At 33.5% G+C, this 20,820-nt stretch overlaps 1 protein-coding gene across 4 annotated transcripts in view; it reads left to right on the plus strand.

Moving 5' to 3' along the window:
- Positions 1 to 20,820, plus strand: part of PTPRZ1 (protein tyrosine phosphatase receptor type Z1) — a 195,130-nt gene that overhangs the window by 147,886 nt on the left and 26,424 nt on the right. For 2 of the 4 annotated variants that reach the window (XM_003261255.3, XM_004090211.2), the window contains exons 13-17: positions 3,038 to 3,182; positions 12,306 to 12,397; positions 15,239 to 15,324; positions 17,849 to 17,869; positions 18,036 to 18,132. In XM_003261255.3, coding sequence (XP_003261303.2) covers positions 3,038 to 3,182; positions 12,306 to 12,397; positions 15,239 to 15,324; positions 17,849 to 17,869; positions 18,036 to 18,132 — 441 coding nt within the window. The remainder of the gene's footprint in view (positions 1 to 3,037; positions 3,183 to 12,305; positions 12,398 to 15,238; positions 15,325 to 17,848; positions 17,870 to 18,035; positions 18,133 to 20,820) is intronic. The other 2 variants (XM_030825513.1, XM_004090212.2) reach the window with 1 other exon arrangement.

The following is a 20,820-nucleotide window of genomic DNA, read 5'->3' on the forward strand; positions in this document are numbered from 1 at the left end:
TTAGTATCCACAATTTATAAATGAGTACACTGAGACCCAAGGATACTAGATTATTTGATCCAGGTCACATGAGTAAACACAAAAGTGAGCCTGGAAATGTGTTCTTGGTGTCTATCTCTTAAAGACTGTGCTTTCATGTTAGGGGCCAATTAAATAAATGTAATGCTTAAATTGTAATACCAAAATTATACTATCTTAGTCTCAAAACATCTTTTAAAATGTTAATCTTAGTTTTTTCTTAATTACCTATTAATTAAATCTTTTAATTTAGGTAACTCATATATACTACTGAGCCATATCAAACAGATATTTTGGTCTCAAATAAATAAAAATAAAATCAGTACAATTAGTTCCTCATTATAGTACACAAAGCAACCAACTGATTGTCTGTGCTTTCATATGATATCCTATCTTGTGTAAAAGAGATAGGTTTCATGCCATAGTTTGATCATTCTGACTTCTTAATTAAAGGATTTAAGATCAAATATCCCAGAGCAGTTTTGAGAAAAGTTTATACGCAAGACTATATGTGTGTGCATGTGTGTATACAGTGCCTGTATATAAATATGTGTATATGGTATATTTACATATATAATGCATTATATATCTTACATATATATTACATATATGATAGGACATATCTCATATATATGTATGCTATACATATATAAATGAAATATGTAATTATATATATATACCCATATACATGTTGCTTTGAAAATTTGTGGCCATTGAAGACCTGCATAATTATATAAGCTTACTTCGTACATATATTAATCTACATCACTGGTTCTCAAACTTTAATGTAAATCAAAATCAACTGGAGGACTTGTCAAAACACAAATTGCTGACCGTTACACACAGAGTTTCTGGTTCAGAAGATTTGGTGTGTGAAGCCTAAAATTTGCATTTCTAAGTTATGGTGGTGTTGATGCTGCTATTCTGGGGATCACACGTCAAGAAAAACTGATATAGATAATAATATTAACCACCATTTGTACTAAATGAAGTACCAAGGACTTTGCTAAGTGAATGTTTTCATTTATTGCTGACACACTTACTTTCCATCTAGGTAACAATAGTTACAATAGAAAAAACTGTGAAGACAACCATGTATAAAATAAGATGTTTTTCTAAACTTTATAAGGAAATGCTCATTGCATTCACCATCAGGTTATTTAGGTGACTAGATGATTCTAGATGAGTCTCCACAAAATAATGGCCAGAGCTTAGGATCAACATTTTAAAAAACGGAGGCTTGGGCTTTTCTCACAAGAATATTAGCTACAACTCAGGGCTGAGTTGGCTTAGAATATTTTCACTTTTTATACAGTTTTATGATTTTTAATCACACCTTTGAATTCCATTTTTCCTAGTAAATGCATTTATAGTTATAAGACCAAACATCTTGGGAAGTGTGTGTGCCATTTATATTCCTGTGATACATTTTATTTATTTATTTATTTATTTATTTATTTATTTATTTATTTATTTTGAGATAGAGTCTCACTCTGTTGCCCAGGCTGTAGTGCAGTGGTGTGATCTCGGCTCCCTGCAACCTCTACTTCCCGGGTTCAGGCAGTTCTCCTGACTCAGCTTCCCAAGTAGCTGGGACTACAGGTGTGTGCCACCACGCCTGGCTAATTTTTGTATTTTTTATTTTTTTTAGTAGAGATGGGGTTTCACCATGTTGGCCAGTCTGGTCTTGAACTCCTGACCTCAAGTGATCCACCTGCCTCAGCCTCCCAAAGTGCTGGGATTACAGGCGTGAGCCACCACACCCAGCCTGATACATTTCCTTTATTAGTGGATTAAATTCCTGGCCCTTTCTGCTATCATCCTTGATCAACAGAAGAAAGCTATTACTTTAAATCTTAAGTTCTCTCCAATTAGATATATTTTAATGCTATATATGTGCACTTATATTAGTCTCAATTTTCTTAAATACATATTTAAGTTAAGTGAAGTTTCTCTGTCTCCTATTACCTAAGCATCAGAAGTGCCAAGTGCATAAGAAGGCATGTAGATTTTGATGGGAAACTCAAATGTGGTTCTTTCAGAATGTCTGCAGGTAGATAAGGGCTTTTTGTAGCACTGTCAGCATGCTGTAATGTTAGGAACCGTTCTCATGCTCAATCATCTTGGTTTCCCACTGAACACACCTCAAAGCAAAGAGGAAGGATTGTTATTGGCCACAAACACTCACTGTTCTGAAACTCTTTTTTAACAACTTGGAAGGTAATCTCTAGTTAAAGTGATTTTCAAAGTGCTAGTACAATGATGTACCTCACTGGCCCCCAAAATAATCATGTGTCATCTTTTAAAATTAACTCAAGGACCAAAGTCGGACTTTTAATTATTTACACTTGCATGTTTCAGAAGAATTTCTTAGATCTACATATTCCTCCAATTCACCTGAAATTGCATTTTTATTTTTTTTGTAGAATAAAACAACGGATAAGAAGAGCATTCAAAATAACATTTAAAAACAATCTATATTTAAAATTGAAATAGATTACTGTATTGAAAGGTTATCCTAATATAAGAAGAGTTATCTCAAGATTTTTTTATTCATGAAATTATTAATTGCTTCTAACTATTTACCTAATGCAGGGTTAAAAATAATCCTATTTAAATTTATTTTAGAAAATTAATATATATGGTGATTCAGTAAGTAGTGCTGTTTTTCCTGACCATTCTATTTTAAAACAGTAGTGTTTTTTAAATTTCACTACTTTGATTTTTCTTATTTAGCAAGGCTTTTCAAGGCAGTATTATGCTTACCTGTTGCCAAGGCACCCCTATCTGGGTGCCAGTCTCTGCCGGGATGTGGTAGTTCTTCTTGTCTAATATCCTGCCTTACATTTTGAACTTTGTTTTAATTAAATTGGCTTATAATTGTAGACAGTCTTTGCATCAAAGAGTCAGAATTTTAAAGGTAAGTAACAGCAATGAAGGTTGCAATTAATCAGTTGAAAAATGCTGTGACTTTTCCTTCACCTTAAATATCAATTCTCTCAATTTTCTCCGACTACAGAGGCCAGTAATAGTAGCCATGAGTCTCGTATTGGTCTAGCTGAGGGGTTGGAATCCGAGAAGAAGGCAGTTATACCCCTTGTGATCGTGTCAGCCCTGACTTTTATCTGTCTAGTGGTTCTTGTGGGTATTCTCATCTACTGGAGGTAAGTTGAGTATTTGTTTTGGAAAATTTAATTCATAAAACTCAGATTTTGCCCATATTTCATCTGAAAGGTCTTCAAAGCATATTCAAAATTTATTTTACTTGAGAGCTGCCATTAATTTATTCAAGGTAAATTTGTGAATCCAAAGGCACAATAATGAAAGAGTTAATTGTTCTTCATACACCAATTAAAGGTAAAATGGAGGAACTTTTACCTGTTACTATTTAACACAGTATTTTGACAGTTGTACTTTCATGTTAATCTAATTAATAGATATCATCATAGCATTTAACATAAGTCTGAGCTTCTCATTAGTTGTTATAATTCCAAAAATTAAGAAAACATTTTTATATACTCACAAATATTGTTTTTCAATGACAGAAGAGTTTGTACAAGATGTGTATTAACTGTACATACTGATAAAAATGATAACCTGTGCATAAAAGTAAAATCAAGCAATTAAACTGTAAATAAAATTAGAGAATACAGCTAATGACTATCTAAAGATGCACAGGCATTTAAGATACATTATAATTTGCTTTGGGGATGAAATATAGCTTTGCTCTCAATAATCTATTAAGTCCCTTAAAGGACAAGAATAATTGTACCCATCATAAACTTTCCATCCTGTGGAAAGCAGAACACACAGCAAATTAGTGTATTTATTAGGAACATAGGTCAGTATAACTGTGTCTGTTAGAAAACAAAGACTTTATGAATATGTAAGGAATCATATGTGTAAACCAAGAAAGGGCATAGCATAGTACTTTTATAAAGTATAGCATACTTTTATTTTAAAAAAGAATTTTGTTCAGAAGATACATAATAGTTTTTTTTGTTTAGCAACATCATTCTATAACTTTATATCAGCACTCTTTATGTGTTCTCTCAAAATATATTCTCGTGGTTTATTCTGAAATATTTACCATTTTTATTGACTGTTTCCCACGTACGTAGTACTGTGTTAACCATCAGGAAATATCAAAAATGAACAAATGAATGAAAAAAGAGTCAGTGATTTGAAGAAATCTATGCTTATTGAGGGGGAAGAATTTGTTATAAAAATGTATAAAATATTACACAAAAGTGTATGCATAGCAGTTGAAATCTAGTGATAAAAGTAGTCAGAGAACAAAGAAGCTTGGTAGGCCAGAATGCTCAGGGCAAGTGTAAACTAAAATATAGGACTCAAGCTCTGTGGGAGTCAGAAAGGAAAGGAAAAGGGCATTCCAGGCAGGGACACAGCAGGTGCAAAGATCGGGAAGTAGAAATGAGCTCTCTTTTGAGTAAAAGCTATTGGATGTTTCAGACACAGTGAGGCCTGGAGCATGTATTAATAGTTGCATGTTGTTGGACATTGGTTGGCTAGGGTAGAATGTCTTCACGATCAACTGTATTTCATATCTGACTTCCTTTACTAGAACAGAGTAGACTGCACACTATGGAGAACAGATCATGCTTTTGTTACCCTACATGGGTCAGGAGTCTATTTTGTTCATAACAAGAAATAAACAAACCTGGTCTCTTTAGTCTGTATCCCGGTGATTCCAATAATTGCCAAAGTTTTTTTTTTTTTTTTTGCTAAAGGTTTCATGTTTAGCAGAGTGCTTTGAACATAATCCATAATCCATAAATGTGTGTTCAACAAAAATAAATATTGCTTTTCTCCCCGTTCCCCACTGAACTTATTGACCAAATTTTTTGCCACATTGATATGTGTATTCAGATTACAGGTTTCTGTCTAATCTGATTTTCCCTGCCAAACTACCTTTTTAATTAATGGGATTCAGTGTTAAGAATTGAAAATAAGATGGAGAATATGACCAATTCTGCTTCATAGTAAATAGTGCTAGTATAAAGTTCCAGTAAAGATGTCAGATGGTTTATAATTATAAGATTGAAATTAGTTTCTTAATCTCTGTTACTTTTCAAGTCTATTTTCTGAAAATTTGGAAATCAGTATCTTATTTAATACAATTTGATAGTTCATGGAAAATTAAAATTTGGAGAGGTTTCTATCTTCTATTAATAATGGGTCATTTCATCTGCATTATATGGGGAAAAGATAAAATTACCAGTCAAAAGTATATTAATTTGACCTTCAATAAGAGATTTCTTTTTTCTTCACAAATAACACTTTATGTACCTTGAATGCAGAGTGTAATAATGTAAAATATATATGAGTATTTTGGTCAGGCACAGTGGCTCACACCTGTAATCCCAGCAATTTGCAAAGATGAAGTAAGTAGATCACTTGAGGCCATGAGCTTGAGACCAACCCAGGCAACATAGTGAGACCTCCATCTTTACAAAAAAAATAAAAATAAACAATTTAGCTGGGCATGGTAGGGCATGCCATACTCCTAGCTTCCCAGGAGGCTGAGGCTGGAGGATCACTTGAGCCCAGGAGTCAAGGTTACAGTGAGCTATGATTATGCCACTGCACTCCAGCCTCGGCGACAAAGTAAGACACTGTCTCAAAAAAAAATCACTTTGATGGTTTTATGTATAAGTTTTATATCTATTAAATGTTCTGATAAAAATTGTCAATCTTTACTTAACTATTTTGAAATGTTAAGTAGTGTTAGATATCTGACCTACTAACATCTGTTTGAAGTTAATTCACTAAAAAATATAAATTTTTATATCATCATATGCTAGTGGTATTATGTGCTAAATCACAAGATGATAGTTTTAGTTCATTCTTCAAGGTTTATGTGAAATATTCAAATTCCAGTGAAGCTACATATGTAAACAATATGATTTCACTAGCCAATATATAAACATTTCAGACCTTTGCAAAAGCTACAGCCTGAGAAAAGGTTTAAAAATCTAATGTCGTACCAATATCAGTCCTAATAGTAATGAAGTCCTTAAGAATTTTTCCAAGTTTATATATTTAAACTTTTTTAAACAGCTTAATTAGGTAATATTAAAATATCATAAAACTCACCTTTTTAAAGTGTATGATTCAATGGTTTTTAAAGTGTTCTACTATTTCCATAATGACTGATGATATTGAGTGTTTTTTCGTATGCTTGTTGGACAGTTGTATATCTTTTTTGGATAAATGTGTATTCAAATCCTTTGCTGCCTATTTTCTAATTGGGTTATTTGTCTTTCTATTATTGAGTTGTGGTTTTGTTTGTTTGTTTTGTTTTAAGGAGCAGAGAGTTTAATAGGTAAGAAAGAGGGGAGAAGGCAGAAGGAAGAAGCTCCCCGTACAGAGACGGAGGGAGGGGGCCTCCAAAGCTGAAAGAGGAGAACCCGAGTTGTGTGTTTTTATATATTCTAGATACAAGTCCCTTATCAGATATCTGATTTGCAATCATTTTCTCCCATTCCGTGAGTTATCTTCTCACTTTCATGATGGTATCTTTTTTAAAGTAGAAAAGTTTTTAATTTTGATGAAGCCAAATTCATCTATTTTTTTTCTTATTGCTTGCACTTTCAGTATCACATCTTAGAAGGCATTGCCTAACCCAGCACCACATTGATTTACTCCTAGATTTTTGTCTAAGAATTTAACAAAATTAAAGGTCTCATGCTTCCCAGTTACAAAACTTTAATGAAAAGCTACAGGAATCAAGAGAGTCTGGTACTGCCATAAGAATAGACATATAGATCAATGGAATCGAACTGAGAACCAGAAATCTTATGTTTATGATCAATGGATTTTAGACAAGGATCCAAAGACTTTTCAATGGGCAAAGAATAGTCCTTCCAACAGATGGTGCTAGGACAATTGAATATCCACATACAAAAAGTCAAATTGAACCTTTTCCTAACACTATACACAAAAATGAACTCATAAGGGACCATAGACATCAGTGTAAGAACTATAAAATTCTTAGAAGAAAATATTTAAGTATGTTTCTAACCTATTTTCATGAGAAATTAATCTCAAAGTTTTATAATAAATCTTCTATTTCACCTAATTTACCTAATTCAAGATATTCCCCTTATTTTTTACATAGACTTTCAGAGGAAGCAGATTTTAGCCAAAAGACAGAACAAATTCAAAGTGAGAAAATCCAGATCTCTTTCCTAGTTCTGCCTGGCATTTGCTATATGGCCTTGGGCATGTCAATTACCCACCCAGGACTTGGTTTCTCCTGTTTACCATTTGGGTAGGTTCACTAGATCATCTTTAAGATTGTAGTCAGCCAGGCATGGTGGCTCATGCCTGTAATCCCAGCACTTTGGGATGTATATATATATATATATATATATATATATATATATATATATATATATAAAATTTTGTATATAATTATATGTATATTTATATATAGAATTAGCTGGGCATGGTGTCACATGCCTGTAATCTGAGCTACTTGAGAGGCTGAGGCAGGAGAATCACTTGAACCTGGGAGGTGGAGGTTGCGGTGAGCCGAGATCGCACCATTGCACTCCAGCCTGGGAAACGAGCGAAACTCCATCTCAAAAAAAAAAAGATTGTAGCCAGACCCAGGAATGGAATAATTCGCATTTCTAGGTCTTCATTATAAATACTGTGATGAAAAGGCATAAATCAAATAATCAGATTACCATTGATTGATAGGACCTATGTCTACAAGTTTAGAACAGTCATCACTTTTTTCATCATGCCTGATGGATAATTAGCAGGTGACGTAGTTATCAACACTTAGCACATAGACGTGAAGACATTCACTGCTTATACTGAACAGATGGACTACAGATACTGAATCTTGTCATACATTAAATAATATGCCTTGAAATCATTTTTCAGATGTTTTATGGTATAAGTTACATGAGCCATACCGTAAGTTTCTAAGATGCAAAAATGACTTCAACAGGGAAGATTTTCGAAAGTTTTTTTTTTTAAGGCAAATTTTTGAAAGCTTTTTTAAGAGTTAGAACCTAAAAAGTACCAAAGTTATACCCAACCAAATGGCACACTATCAAAAGCAGTATAGAAAAGGACTTCACATAGACACAATTGTTTTGGCTGGGGCTAGGGAGAAGAAAAGCAATATGAATTCTCTCTTGATATTAAACTCAAATTTGTGGGTCATTGAAGATGGCTACTAACCCAGAATGGAGGCCTTCTGGTACCCGATTGCCTTTTAAGTGTAGTGTCACATGCTATATAAAACTGCACTACAAAGTATACCTAACCAATATGCAAATGACCTTCATCCGTAATTTAGCCTATACTGTTTTAATTTTTTTTTTACTTACAAGCTTTTTGGTATTATTTATAAGGTCCTTTAGGGAAATTAATGCCAAGTAGTGTTATTGGGCTACTTATCTTCTAGAACCAACAAAGATTTGATTACAGATTTGTTTGTTTATTTGTGACAAGAGTAGAATTGGTGTTTACCCACACTACAGTGAACACTAACAACATATTCAACCTCAATGCCAACGTGTTTTAATTTACCATTTTATATTCTATGAGATGCTGCCTTCTTCCCATTCAGTCATAGTTATTGGTACATCCTCTATCGATCCGTCTGCCCATCCAGCCACCCATTCATCCATCCTTCTCTACCTATATATCTCATCTCTCCCTCCAAAATGTTTTGAGATTTCAAATTATCCCAATTGAGACTAAGGTAGGTAAGGGAATCCAGGATGCAGCTGAACAACATATGATTGGTGGGATTTACTTGCTACTAGAAATCCATTTAATCATTCAACAAATATTGAACACCTATTCTACTCCTGGCACAGTATTAAGAGTTGGTTTTACATAAAATCAAGAGATATGGCCCCATCTTTTAAAAATGTAGTACAGATATAAGCACAAAACAAATATAATACAAAATAATTACACTAACCACCAATTAAGAACAATATTTAAAATAAATAATGTAGAATAATGTCCAGGAAATGAAGATTACTCTTTGATTGATTAGGTGTATTTTTTAAAACAGTCTTTTCTTTTTTTTTTTTTTTTTTTTTTTTTCGAGACAGAGTTTCACTGCTGTTGCCCAGGCTGGAGTGCAATGGTCTTATCTCAGCTCACCACAACCTCCACCTCCCTGGTTCAAGCAATTCTTCTGCCTCAGCCTCTTGAGTAGCTGGGATTACAGGCTTGTGCCACCACGCCCAGCCAATTTTTTGCATTTTTAGTAGAGACAGGGTTTCTCCATGTTGGTCAGACTGGTCTTGAACTCCCGACCTCTGGTGATCCACCCGCCTCGGCCTACCAAAGTGCTGGGATTACAGGCCACCACACCCGGCCAAAACAGTCTTTATGTAGGCTTATGTGAATAGAAATTTGGGTTAGGTGCAGTGGAAAAGGAGAAGCTGTGGTGCTAAAGGCTGCCCAGGAAATGAAAGGCTGTTTCACAGAGAAGATACCTCTGAGCTGTCTTGAAAGAAGACAGTGTTTGCCTGGCATACTGGCCAGTGAGATATTTTGGTTAGAAGTAGAGGAATGTTTAAAGCAGAATAGATAAATACTGAGTCAGGAGAGAAAAGGCAGGTTTATTTATCTACAATGTGATTATATTGTTAGAGTATAAACTTCAATAAGAAAAGTCTAACAGGGTGTGAACCACAGACAGGTGGGGTTTAAGTATTGAAAAACCTTGGATATTATAATCTAAATATCTGTAAAATATATAACTAGAATATATGGGCAAAAGTAAAAGGGAGATAGATATGAACCCGTTAGAGCTGTTAACAATGGATCAAAAAGACCTGTTCTTTGAGTACCATTTGTAAATACTTAGAAGAGAATGACTTTTGAGTTAGTAGAAGAAAAAATAAAATCTAGGAAATAAGGAGGATCCAAAAGGGGTGATCTTCTCACTGAAGGTGTTCAAACTGGACCTTCCTAACCATAGGTTAGAGATGCTGTTGAAGGGATTCTTGTATCAGCTGTGATATTGCACTAGCTTTTTAAAGGCATTTTACAATGTTAAGATTCGTTGAAATATTTTTTAAAACATTTCACCAGCTTGTGTAACTATATTTTGGAGAAATCAAAGGGATTTTAATTATGTGATCTCAAATGCACGTAGCAAGTCCAGTGTTTCCATATCAATATGTCAGAACATGCTCCATTCATAGTTGCACAGATAAGCCAAACTTTCTCTATAGTTTCTGCCACGATCTGGTTTCAATTCTGCTCATGCGGGCCTTCTGTAGGATAGTTTCTGTGGCCCTCATGTCTCTCATTCCTCATCAGTCTGCCATACTCTCCATTTTCCAGGATATTAACCTAGTTAGGAGGGTCCCTTTGACACTTGTTTCTGTATCCACTCACCTTTCTGTTATGCGACCTGCTCTCTCTTGAAGATATTTGTGTGTTCTCTCAATATATCTTCTCTCAGGTGTGATTATCAAAGTCTTATACTACCACAGCAGATGACTGATTTTGCTATGTACATCATTGCTTTAAGTTTTTTGTTTATTTGCTTGTGACATTAAGGTTATATGCAAACTATGTAATTTTACACCACTCCTACTTATAGAAGTTCATTCATCAGAGAAATGCTTCGGGGTTACCTCCAACATGACACACATGCTCCCGAACACTAAAGACTAACACTGCAATGATTGAGACAAAGTAGTTTTCCTTGTGGGGCTTACATTCTGATAAGAAGAGACCAATTATAAACATGTAAAACAAATGAAAACATAATAGTATTTCAAATAGTGATGTGCCACAGAGCAAACAAAAAGGCGAAGAATAGTGACTTAGTGAGATAGCCTGACACTTAGCTGTCATGATCAGGGGAGAACTCAAGAGGGAGCGGCATTTGGGCCAATGCAAAAGTGATAGGAAGGAGGCAGGAAGCTAGGGGGAATGGCAAGAGCCAAGGCCCTGAAAAGCTACTGACAGGGCTTCTTCAGAGGTGAAGGAGGGGACCAGTGTGGGCTGGATCCTGGTGGGTGAGGGAGAGAGTTGCAGGAAAGGAAGCTACTGAAGTAGATTGGGGGCCAGGTCAGGGTTTAAAAAGGTCTTAAAGGCCTTGCTAACATAACTGAATGTAATTCTAATTGCAGTGAGAAGCCATTCAAGAATTTTATCTAAAGGAACTAATTTACTAGAAAAAAATAAAGATATAGGTGTGTCACTATACAAGAACAAATGTTACATTAAAACTCATTAGGATAAATGCCTTGTAGCTTGAAGGTTTAGATGGAAAGTGAGATCGTTGTTTTCAAACAGAACTCAAGTGTTTCAATTTAACCACTTATGAATATTGCTCCAAATAAATTAAAGGACCTACATCAGAGTGTCATTAGCAGTTTTAATTATCCAATTTTTAAAATTAAAGATGGTTGGCTTTACTTTACAGCAGTAGTTGGTTCTTTGCTCTTGTCGATAGTTTGTGGTGTGCTCTTACCAGATGTTACTCTTATTATCCGAATGAAAGTAGATTCAGGTGACATTGTAGATCATAGTTGTCACTGAATCTGAATATATTCCTTCTCGAAACCCTCATCAACAAGGCTAGCATCTGTTGGAAAGAAAATCACCCTATTTTTGGTTGTATGGCTCATTATTTTCTCATTTAAGTTCTGTCACTCCTGCATTATTACAGCATGAAGCTACTTTCTTTTTTCATCAAAATGTTACCACTGTGTAGTTTCATTTCTACATAGTTCATAGTTCATTTCTATGTACAATGCACTGTGTAGTTAATTTCTACATAGTTCATTTCTACATAGCTTGCTGCTTTTTGCCAGCAGCTGTATATGCTCAGAAGAACATGGTCATTTAAATGTTGAGTGAAAATAGCTTTGGACATTATTTCTTTTCTTCTCTGGCTCCATCCAAGATGGCAGGACATTTTGGGCATTACAGCCACAATGGAAGAATATGTAGGGCATTGAGGTTTCCTATAGTAACAAAGTATCACTTTGAACCCAGCTACAACTTCGAATTCTGTCTGTGCTTTTAGCATGCCTGATATCTACTTGCTCTTCTGCATCTGCTACAGGTAAAACTGAGATAAATTTTATAATTTAATATCTTGTGACTTGTTAAAATGGATGTAGATTCAGCAATCCCTCTTCTGGGTATATACCTGCTTTTGTTTTAATTCTAGAGATTTCTATCAAAATTTTCAAGCAGCTCAGAAATTGTCTTGTTATCCATAGCAACTAGTAGTATAAATTGTTTTCTTTTATTTCCAGGAAATGCTTCCAGACTGCACACTTTTACTTAGAGGACAGTACATCCCCTAGAGTAATATCCACACCACCAACACCTATCTTTCCAATTTCAGGTAATGGCTTAAAGTGTGACCATGAGTAGCTGGTAGATGTTGAACAAAAAGCACAATGTTGAAAGGTTTGTTTTTATTAGGACACTGTGCAAATTGCTATAATGTAGATTAGTAAATTTTTGTGTTGCCCCAAATATTTATTACATCATGTTTCAGGTACTCAGGTTTATATTCTGTCCTCATTAATTTTAAACGTTCTTAATCATACAGATGATATTGCAAAAATAATTTATAATTGTTCAGGTGTATTGTGTTAAAAACATAAACATTTATAACAATAAAATATTAGTTAAGAATAATGGTGACTTTTACTTATTCCCATTATGTTAATGGAAACCCAAGCAACAAAAGTCAGATTAAGTCAATGCAGAAAATGTGGATGGGAAAAAAAATGACAAAAGTAAGGATAAAGTCTTGTTCCTTTCTGATTACTTGAGTTTATGTGAGAAAAGGTTTTTTTTTAACCTACATTAGAAGAAAAGATCTATAAAATTGTGGTGGTAATAGTAGGAAAAGCCATGAACACAAACAATATATGGTTGTTTGAAATAATCTCTCAAAATGTTGAACAGTTGAATATTTGGGAAGACTTTAGCTATTTTTATCATACTTTATCTGAATAACAGTATTCAAAGGTAGCCAGGGTCATTTTGATAGAGACATCCATTAACCCTAGAGTTTACGCTATAAGTAAAATCATAACCACTCATTTTTAATATAAATTCAAGGGGTGCATGTGCAGGTTTGCTACATGGACATGTTGCAAATTCAAGCCACTTATTTAATTAACATTTTATAACATCTTAGATTGAAAAGTGGCAACAAAAAACAGTGGTCTAGAATTGTGTGATCTGGAAAATAGAGGACAATAAAAGGAAAGAGAAGTTAAGAAACTAGGGATACAAAAGGAGAAATTCATCTATGGGATCATTTCACAGATGGCACTTTTTAAATTCTCCGAATGATGCTCCATATTTCATTGCTAGAGGCTCAAGTTCTACAGGATGTTATCTTCTGAAATCTTATGACTTAAAAAAACAGAAAAAAAGACACACATTTTATTTATATGTTACATTTATATGTTGATGTTTGTTATATGTTTATGTCAGATATTATATATATTATTTATATATATTTAACTATGATATTTTCTTTTTGTGCCTTATAAACTTAGGAATTGTGTTTGCTATTTTTCCTCTTTTGTCAAGTCTGTGTCTTTAAGCACCACTGTTTTATTTGTTTTTCTAGTTTACATTAAAATACTATTATTTTAGTACCACAGTGTCTCATTACCATATTTAGAATTTTTAGACCAACACCTCTCAGTTATCTGTTACATTTTGATTCCCTTCACTTCCAAACATGTCTCTTCTGCATACCCCATCAGCATGGGTATGCAAATTAACTAAAATTTTATCCAAAGTCCAACGTGGTTTATTTTTAACAAATAAAATAATACAAAATCAGAACCTAGTCCAGGAGATCCAAACTCCCCTGTTTTGAGTGTCAAAAGAGTGGTGGTCCAAGGGCATCTCCTTATTTCACTTGTTCAGTTCTCAAAGATTCCCTCTTGATCACCCGAATATGCATGTTTTCATGTAAAAATCAGAAAGCAAAATGAATGTTAGTCTCACTTACTTGCAGACCAGCTAATAAAAGAAATTACCAAAATACCTGACTGTCAATAAAAAGTAGTAGTCTACTTATGAAAGGAGGTTGGCTGTGCAGGATATCACCAAGGGGTTTGAAGGACATTTACTAGGACTAATGACTTACATGTGACAAATCATTTCTGTTTTCTTATCTAATTATAAAAGCTTCTTTGAAGCAAGATCCTTCTATAAGTGTGAAGGTAGAATTACACCTTTGCCTAGTGTTTCTTAAGCTTGACTGACTAATTCAATTTTAGTATTCAGAGCCACTCATCTAAGAGAGAGAACAGATGGATTCCAATTTTTTTTATCAGCAAATTCTTGGTAACTGAAGCTTTAAAATATTAGATGGCCTAAATGCTGAACATCTGTTGATATAAATAACTGTTTCTAGTGAAATGTGTTTGATGTTTCCTTGTTAGAAAAATCACTTGTAAAATTACATACTGTGAACTAGTAATATGCTCAGTCTAAGAAAGTATTTCCAGGAAAAGAAAAAAAAAATCAGAACCAGTTAAAATAATTTGGCCCCTTCACAACTAATTAACAGATCCAGTGACTTTGTTTACATAGCATATTTTCATTAGGATTCTTGAAATTTTACAGATTAAAAGTCCCAAAGGCTTTTGACATTATCCTTAATGAAATTCTCCACATAAATGTTTTCTGTTATTTATAGAGAGAAGGAAAAAATGTTTTCAAATGTAAACATCTGCCTATTTGACTGTAAGACATTAAATTGTACAGTTTTATAAAACTGAAATTGCACTATCTATTATGCTTGGTCCACAGTAAAATTGAAACTATATTATTTCTGCATTTTTTCTCAGAATTGACATGCAACATCCAGGCATGTTAAAGAAAGTTGTCCATCAAAAGATGCAGTCCACTGATAAGGAGTGGGGCTATGGTGGTATTTATAAATTAACATTGAAAATAAATGATTTTATCTTTAGGTATAGACGGAAAAGAGATTGCTGAACAAATCGGATTTCTGAAATACAGATTTTGATTGATAATAAATGTAGAGAAAATTGGTAATTGTTGCTTAACAATTGAATGCTGAGATTTAGTTAGAATTATACAAATAATTGAACTTTGAAGTTGTTTCAGAAGCTACTTTATAAATGATAGGTACGTTTATTTCTGTTAAATTATGCTTTCTAACACAATTTTTTTATTCACATAGATGATGTTGGAGCAATTCCAATAAAGCACTTTCCAAAGCATGTTGCAGACTTACATGCAAGTAGTGGGTTTACTGAAGAATTTGAGGTATGATTTTAATATGTCTACTTCAAATAATATAGAAAATAGTAAAATTTAAAAGATTCAGCAATAGGCTATTTCTTGACCTAAAGACACTGAAACCATTTGCACTTCTAGTAAAAATATGAGTTGCATAATTACATATGTGTTTAGGAGATATGTTATAGTTACCATATAATTTAGAAAATTGGTTTTCTATTTTAAAAGCCAAGTTGTACTGGTGGAAACATAAAAAACATTGTTCATTTTCTTCCATAAAGTACAAATCTTTAATATTCTTTTTAAAAATCTGAATTAATAACAGTGATTCTTTTTAATTTTCTAAATTATATAAATTATACTAAACTACTAAATTTAATGATTTCCAGCCAAATTACATAAAAATTCTTAACTGTGGTTTGTTGTACACCAGTGTTAATGCAAAAGCATTTAGATAACACTTACATTATACCAGGTAAAAATGTATCTTCTTTTCAAGAAAATATGCGTTTCTAAAAAAACATTTGAACTTCAAAATCAGTAAGTTTTTCCAATGATATTCTGTTAAAATACTCTTAGATAGAAGGGCAGAGAAATTTACTGCAAATTTATCATGGCCCACTGAACTATCAGCTAAGCAGATTTTTCAAAACAGAGAGCTATAAGCACAAAGGTAACAATAAAAACCACAAAAAATAAAAGCTACCCTTTGTGAACACCTTCTTATATGTCACTGGACTACGTGCTTTCACATTCAACTTTCACCCATCTCTGGGAATTACTTGTTATTATTTCTATCCATATTATTGATGAAATCAAACTTCATAGAATTTAATCAACAGCTGATAAATAATCAAACCTAAGTCTGTGATTTAAAAACTCATGTCCTTTCCACTGTAGCTGTAAGCAGGAAAGCAGTCTTCAGCCTCCCCTCTGGCCATTCCCCACTAGACAGCTTCATATTGCATTTTTGCTTCCCTCTTCCCTAACCCCAGTGGCTCTGCGGACCTCCCTCTTTGAAGTACTTTGAGCTGTGAGCCTAATCACAAAATCCACTCTCCTGATTTTCTTTCCCCACTGCACCCAGCAATTGCTTCCCAGGACTCACACCCATCATTATTTATTTAGGGAGGCAAAATGTTATAGATTAGAAAGCTTTAAGAAATCAAAAGAAAGAGAGGTATGATATGTTTTTACTAATTTAAAAATAATAGAAGCCAATTTATTTAATTCTAAAAGAAATCTAAATCATAGCTACATTGAATAAGAAAGCAGTGTGAGGCAGTACTAAGTAGGGTGGAATAATATAAAGAATTACATGTCTAAAACATCAAATTATTTTTTATTATTTTGATAGGCTAGAGGTTACACATGCTATAGTGTTAACTCAATGTTAATTTCAGTGTTAACTAATAGAAATTATCAGGCTAACATCCAACAAAATAAGACAAAATAGACAATTTATAATATAAGTCACTGACAACATATGCAAATTCATGGTTTTCATAACCATAAAATCATTTTGAATATTATTAAGCAGTCCAAAAAAATTAATAAAATAACTTCATGTTTTCACTTTTAAAGTTTTTTCTTAATTCCATCTCTTTTAACTTACTGCCTGATTCAAGAAAATTTTTCATTAACTGAATAACTAGCTTAGTAACTAATAGTGTTATACCTTTTAAGTGGTTCATACATCAAATTGCTTTTAGTTGTTCAGAATGACTTGCTGCAAAAGAAGTTAAAATGTTATGTGGAGAGAGACTGGGCCATTTGCTGGTGAATCAGATTTTTATTTTGGTTATCTACTTTCTCAGAAATTATAAGGCTTTTATTTTATTATATAATACTAAATAATTATAAATTCTAAACATATATTTAGTTAGAAAATATTTCTGAAAGCATATTAACTCATTTTTAATAAAAAAAGGCAGAAATAAATTTTCTGTACTTACTGAAGTTTAAACAAAAAGAGGTCTACTAATTAAATGTTCAGAGTGTTATGCTATCTAAATTTTGTTTCAAAATGATGTAGTGTGTATGATTTTTAAAATTTTTAGGAAATGATTAATGTTTTGACAGCCTTAAATCTGTTACAAACCACCTAATAGGAAGCTGTTTACTTTTTAAAGTAACCCCCCAAAAAATAAAAACAAAAAAGCGTATCACTAATTCAGAGTTTCAAATAGTGCTACTATGGTCAAATAAAATAAAATTTGGATATTAGCCAATCTGACTAATATGACAAAATGTATCATGGAATATGTGGCTCCTCTCATCTGCATTTTTAAAATCATCATATTATGACATCACTATCTCCTTTTAAAAGTGTTATCTTTTCTTTTACATAATTTTAAAGTTCCAAATTATTAGACATTTTGATTTGCATGCAACTGTTTGAAACATTCTGTTGTGTTAGTATTTGACAAATGTATTTATTGCATGATCATAGTTTTCCATTGTAAACCTAATATGAACGCTTTTTTTTCTCATTTGTCGTGTGCTGTGGAATTTGATTTCTTTACTTTTTTGGCATTCATTCCCTCATTAGACACTGAAAGAGTTTTACCAGGTAAGGCATTATTTCACTGCATTTTCTTTTAGCCAAGAAGTAGTTGTAACATTTAAAAAATTTCATTTGATAGATTATTTTGTTTGTTTTGTCTTCGTTATTATATTTTAAGGCACGTTGTTTGGAAGAATGTGTGTTAAAATAATTTACATATAATTTTTTACAGGAAGTGCAGAGCTGTACTGTTGACTTAGGTATTACGGCAGACAGCTCAAACCACCCAGACAACAAGCACAAGAATCGATACATAAATATCGTTGCCTGTAAGTATATTCTTAAGTCAGCTCTTTCTTCAATATCATTGCCATTTTGGTGCCTTTTAAAAGTGTCCTGATCATGTCCTTTGCCCACTTTTTGATGGGGTTGTTTGTTTTTTTCTTGTAAATTTGTTTGAGTTCATTGTAGATTCTGGATATTAGCCCTTTGTCAGATGAGTAGGTTGCAAAAATTTTCTCCCATTCTGTAGGTTGCCTGTTCACTCCGATGGTAGTTTCTTTTGCTGTGCAGAAGCTCTTTAGTTTAATTAGATCCCATTCATCAATTTTGGCTTTTGTTGCCATTGCTTTTGGTGTTTTAGACATGAAGTCCTTGCCCACGCCTATGTCCTGAATGGTATTGCCTAGGTTTTCTTGTAGGATTTTAATGGTTTTAGGTCTAACATTTAAGTCTTTAATCCATCTTGAATTAATTTTTGTATAAGGTGTAAGGAAGGGATCCAGTTTCAGCTTTCTACATATGGCTAGCCAGTTTTCCCAGCACCATTTATTAAATAGGGAATCCTTTCCCCATTTCTTGTTTTTGTCAGGTTTGTCAAAGATCAGATAGTTGTAGATATGCGACATCATTTCTGAGGGCTCTGTTCTGTTCCATTGATCTATGTCTCTGTTGTGGTAGCAGTACCATGCTGTTTTGGTTACTGTAGCCTTGTAGTATAGTTTGAAGTCAGGTAGCGTGATGCCTCCAGCTTTGTTCTTTTGGCTTAGGATTGACTTGGCGATGCGGGCTCTTTTTTGATTCCATATGAATTTTAAAGTAGTTTTTTCCAATTCTGTGAAGAAAGTCATTGGTAGCTTGATGGGGATGGCATTGAACCTATAAATTACCTTGGGCAGTATGGCCATTTTCACAATATTGATTCTTCCAACCCATAAGCATGGAATGTTCTTCCATGAACAATGAGAACTCATGGACACAGGAAGGGGAACATCACACTCCGGGCACTGTTGTGGGGGAGGGGGGAGGGGGAAGGGACAGCATTAGGAGATATACCTAATGCTAAATGACGAGTTAATGGGTGCAGGAAATCAACATGGCACATGGATACATATGTAACAAACCTGCACATTGTGCACATGTACCCTAAAACCTAAAGTATAATTAAAAAAATAAAAAATTAAAAAAATTAAAAATATTAAAAAAAGTGTCCTGAAGTCATCTGAGAGCTGACCTTAGTGTGGCTGTTTGGGAGCCTTTTTATCAGGGAATAATAAGACTTGTGTTAGATAATATGTAGCATTATATCACTCTGACTTAAATACCTTCTGCAATTAATAACATCTGTTTCATTTAAACAAAACAAACTTAGAATTTTAATCCAATTCTTTCTTTTGTTCTTTCTTTCATGGACTGTACATCTCCCTTTGTGGCTTTTGTCATCATTTATACGACTTGGTCCTATTTTCACCTAGGATTTGCTTACTCTTATGTGAATTTACTAACTGAATGACATTTTCTTTAAACTTTCTCTTTTTTTCTTCTACCTTTACCTGTTTCCTCCCTTTCTTGGCATTCTTCCTGGGGTCTTAGAAAGACTTAATTGGATTCTTTCTTTTAATTCTTTCTTTCTCTTTGTTTTCTTAGCCGTTCTCTCTCCCTTTCTCCTCAATGAGCAGCTATCTGGCTTTTTTCATTAGTTCAATTTTACCTAATATTTCTCTATGAAATTATTGTCTTTCTTCTGTCTTCTTATAGCACTTCTGGTTGCCTTTGTTCCCTGGTATTTTTGTTTATATTCCCTTTCATCTCCTAAAATTCATCTTCATGTTCCCTCCCCACTCCAAAAACAAACAAACAAACAAATAAATATTCTACTCATACCCTTTCTATATATTCAGTGGTGTGGCCTTTCCTGGCTTCATAGGAGCATGGTATTACCAATGAGATGATTTAAATTCTGGTTTCATTCTAGTTCTGAAAGCCAATGGAGCTGCGCTCTTCTCCCTGTTACTGTCATGATCTCTTATGTAGTTTGTATAGTTGCCTTTCTTTCCACAGAGTTTACACTAATTTTTATTTTTTAGTAGAGGGCTTTATGTTTGTCTTCCTGAACTGCATCTATCCTGGCTACACATGAAACTCATTTGCTTCTTGAGATAAAATTATTAGACTTTCCTCTTCAAGCTAAATAGAACATACCCATCAGGTAATTAAGCAGGAGACAGAGATTAACATTTGATGAACACCTACTATGTGGCTGGCACTGTAAATAAGTTATTTCATTTAATCCCTGAAACAACCAGGCAAGATAGGAAATTGTCCAATTTTAGAGATAAAGAAAAACAATCCAGAAATTCCAAAACTATTAAAACCAAACTACAAAAATAGGTCACCCTGACATTGAGACCCATCTGTCAGTTGCCATACGTCTATTTGCACCTACATTCCTGTATCGGTGTGACCTGTTACCATCATAGAAGTATTCATATCCCAGAGTATCTTTTTAACTTGTTTTGGTTTGGTCTGTATTCACTTCTTCATCCTTGAAAAGAATAATCTTCTGAGTGAAACTCCCATGTTTCCTTCAAGTAATACTTTATTTCTCATATGTATCTTCTCCAAATAAGTAGGTTTTCTGTAGAACTGAATTTAATCTCAAACTCCTGTAATCATACTTTGAATTACCATAGTTATACCTTATATCATTTACCAGATTTTGCATCCATCCTGTTTTC

Source organism: Nomascus leucogenys, chromosome 13, assembly GCF_006542625.1.
Source record: "Nomascus leucogenys isolate Asia chromosome 13, Asia_NLE_v1, whole genome shotgun sequence".
In the NCBI taxonomy this organism is placed as follows: domain Eukaryota; kingdom Metazoa; phylum Chordata; class Mammalia; order Primates; family Hylobatidae; genus Nomascus; species Nomascus leucogenys.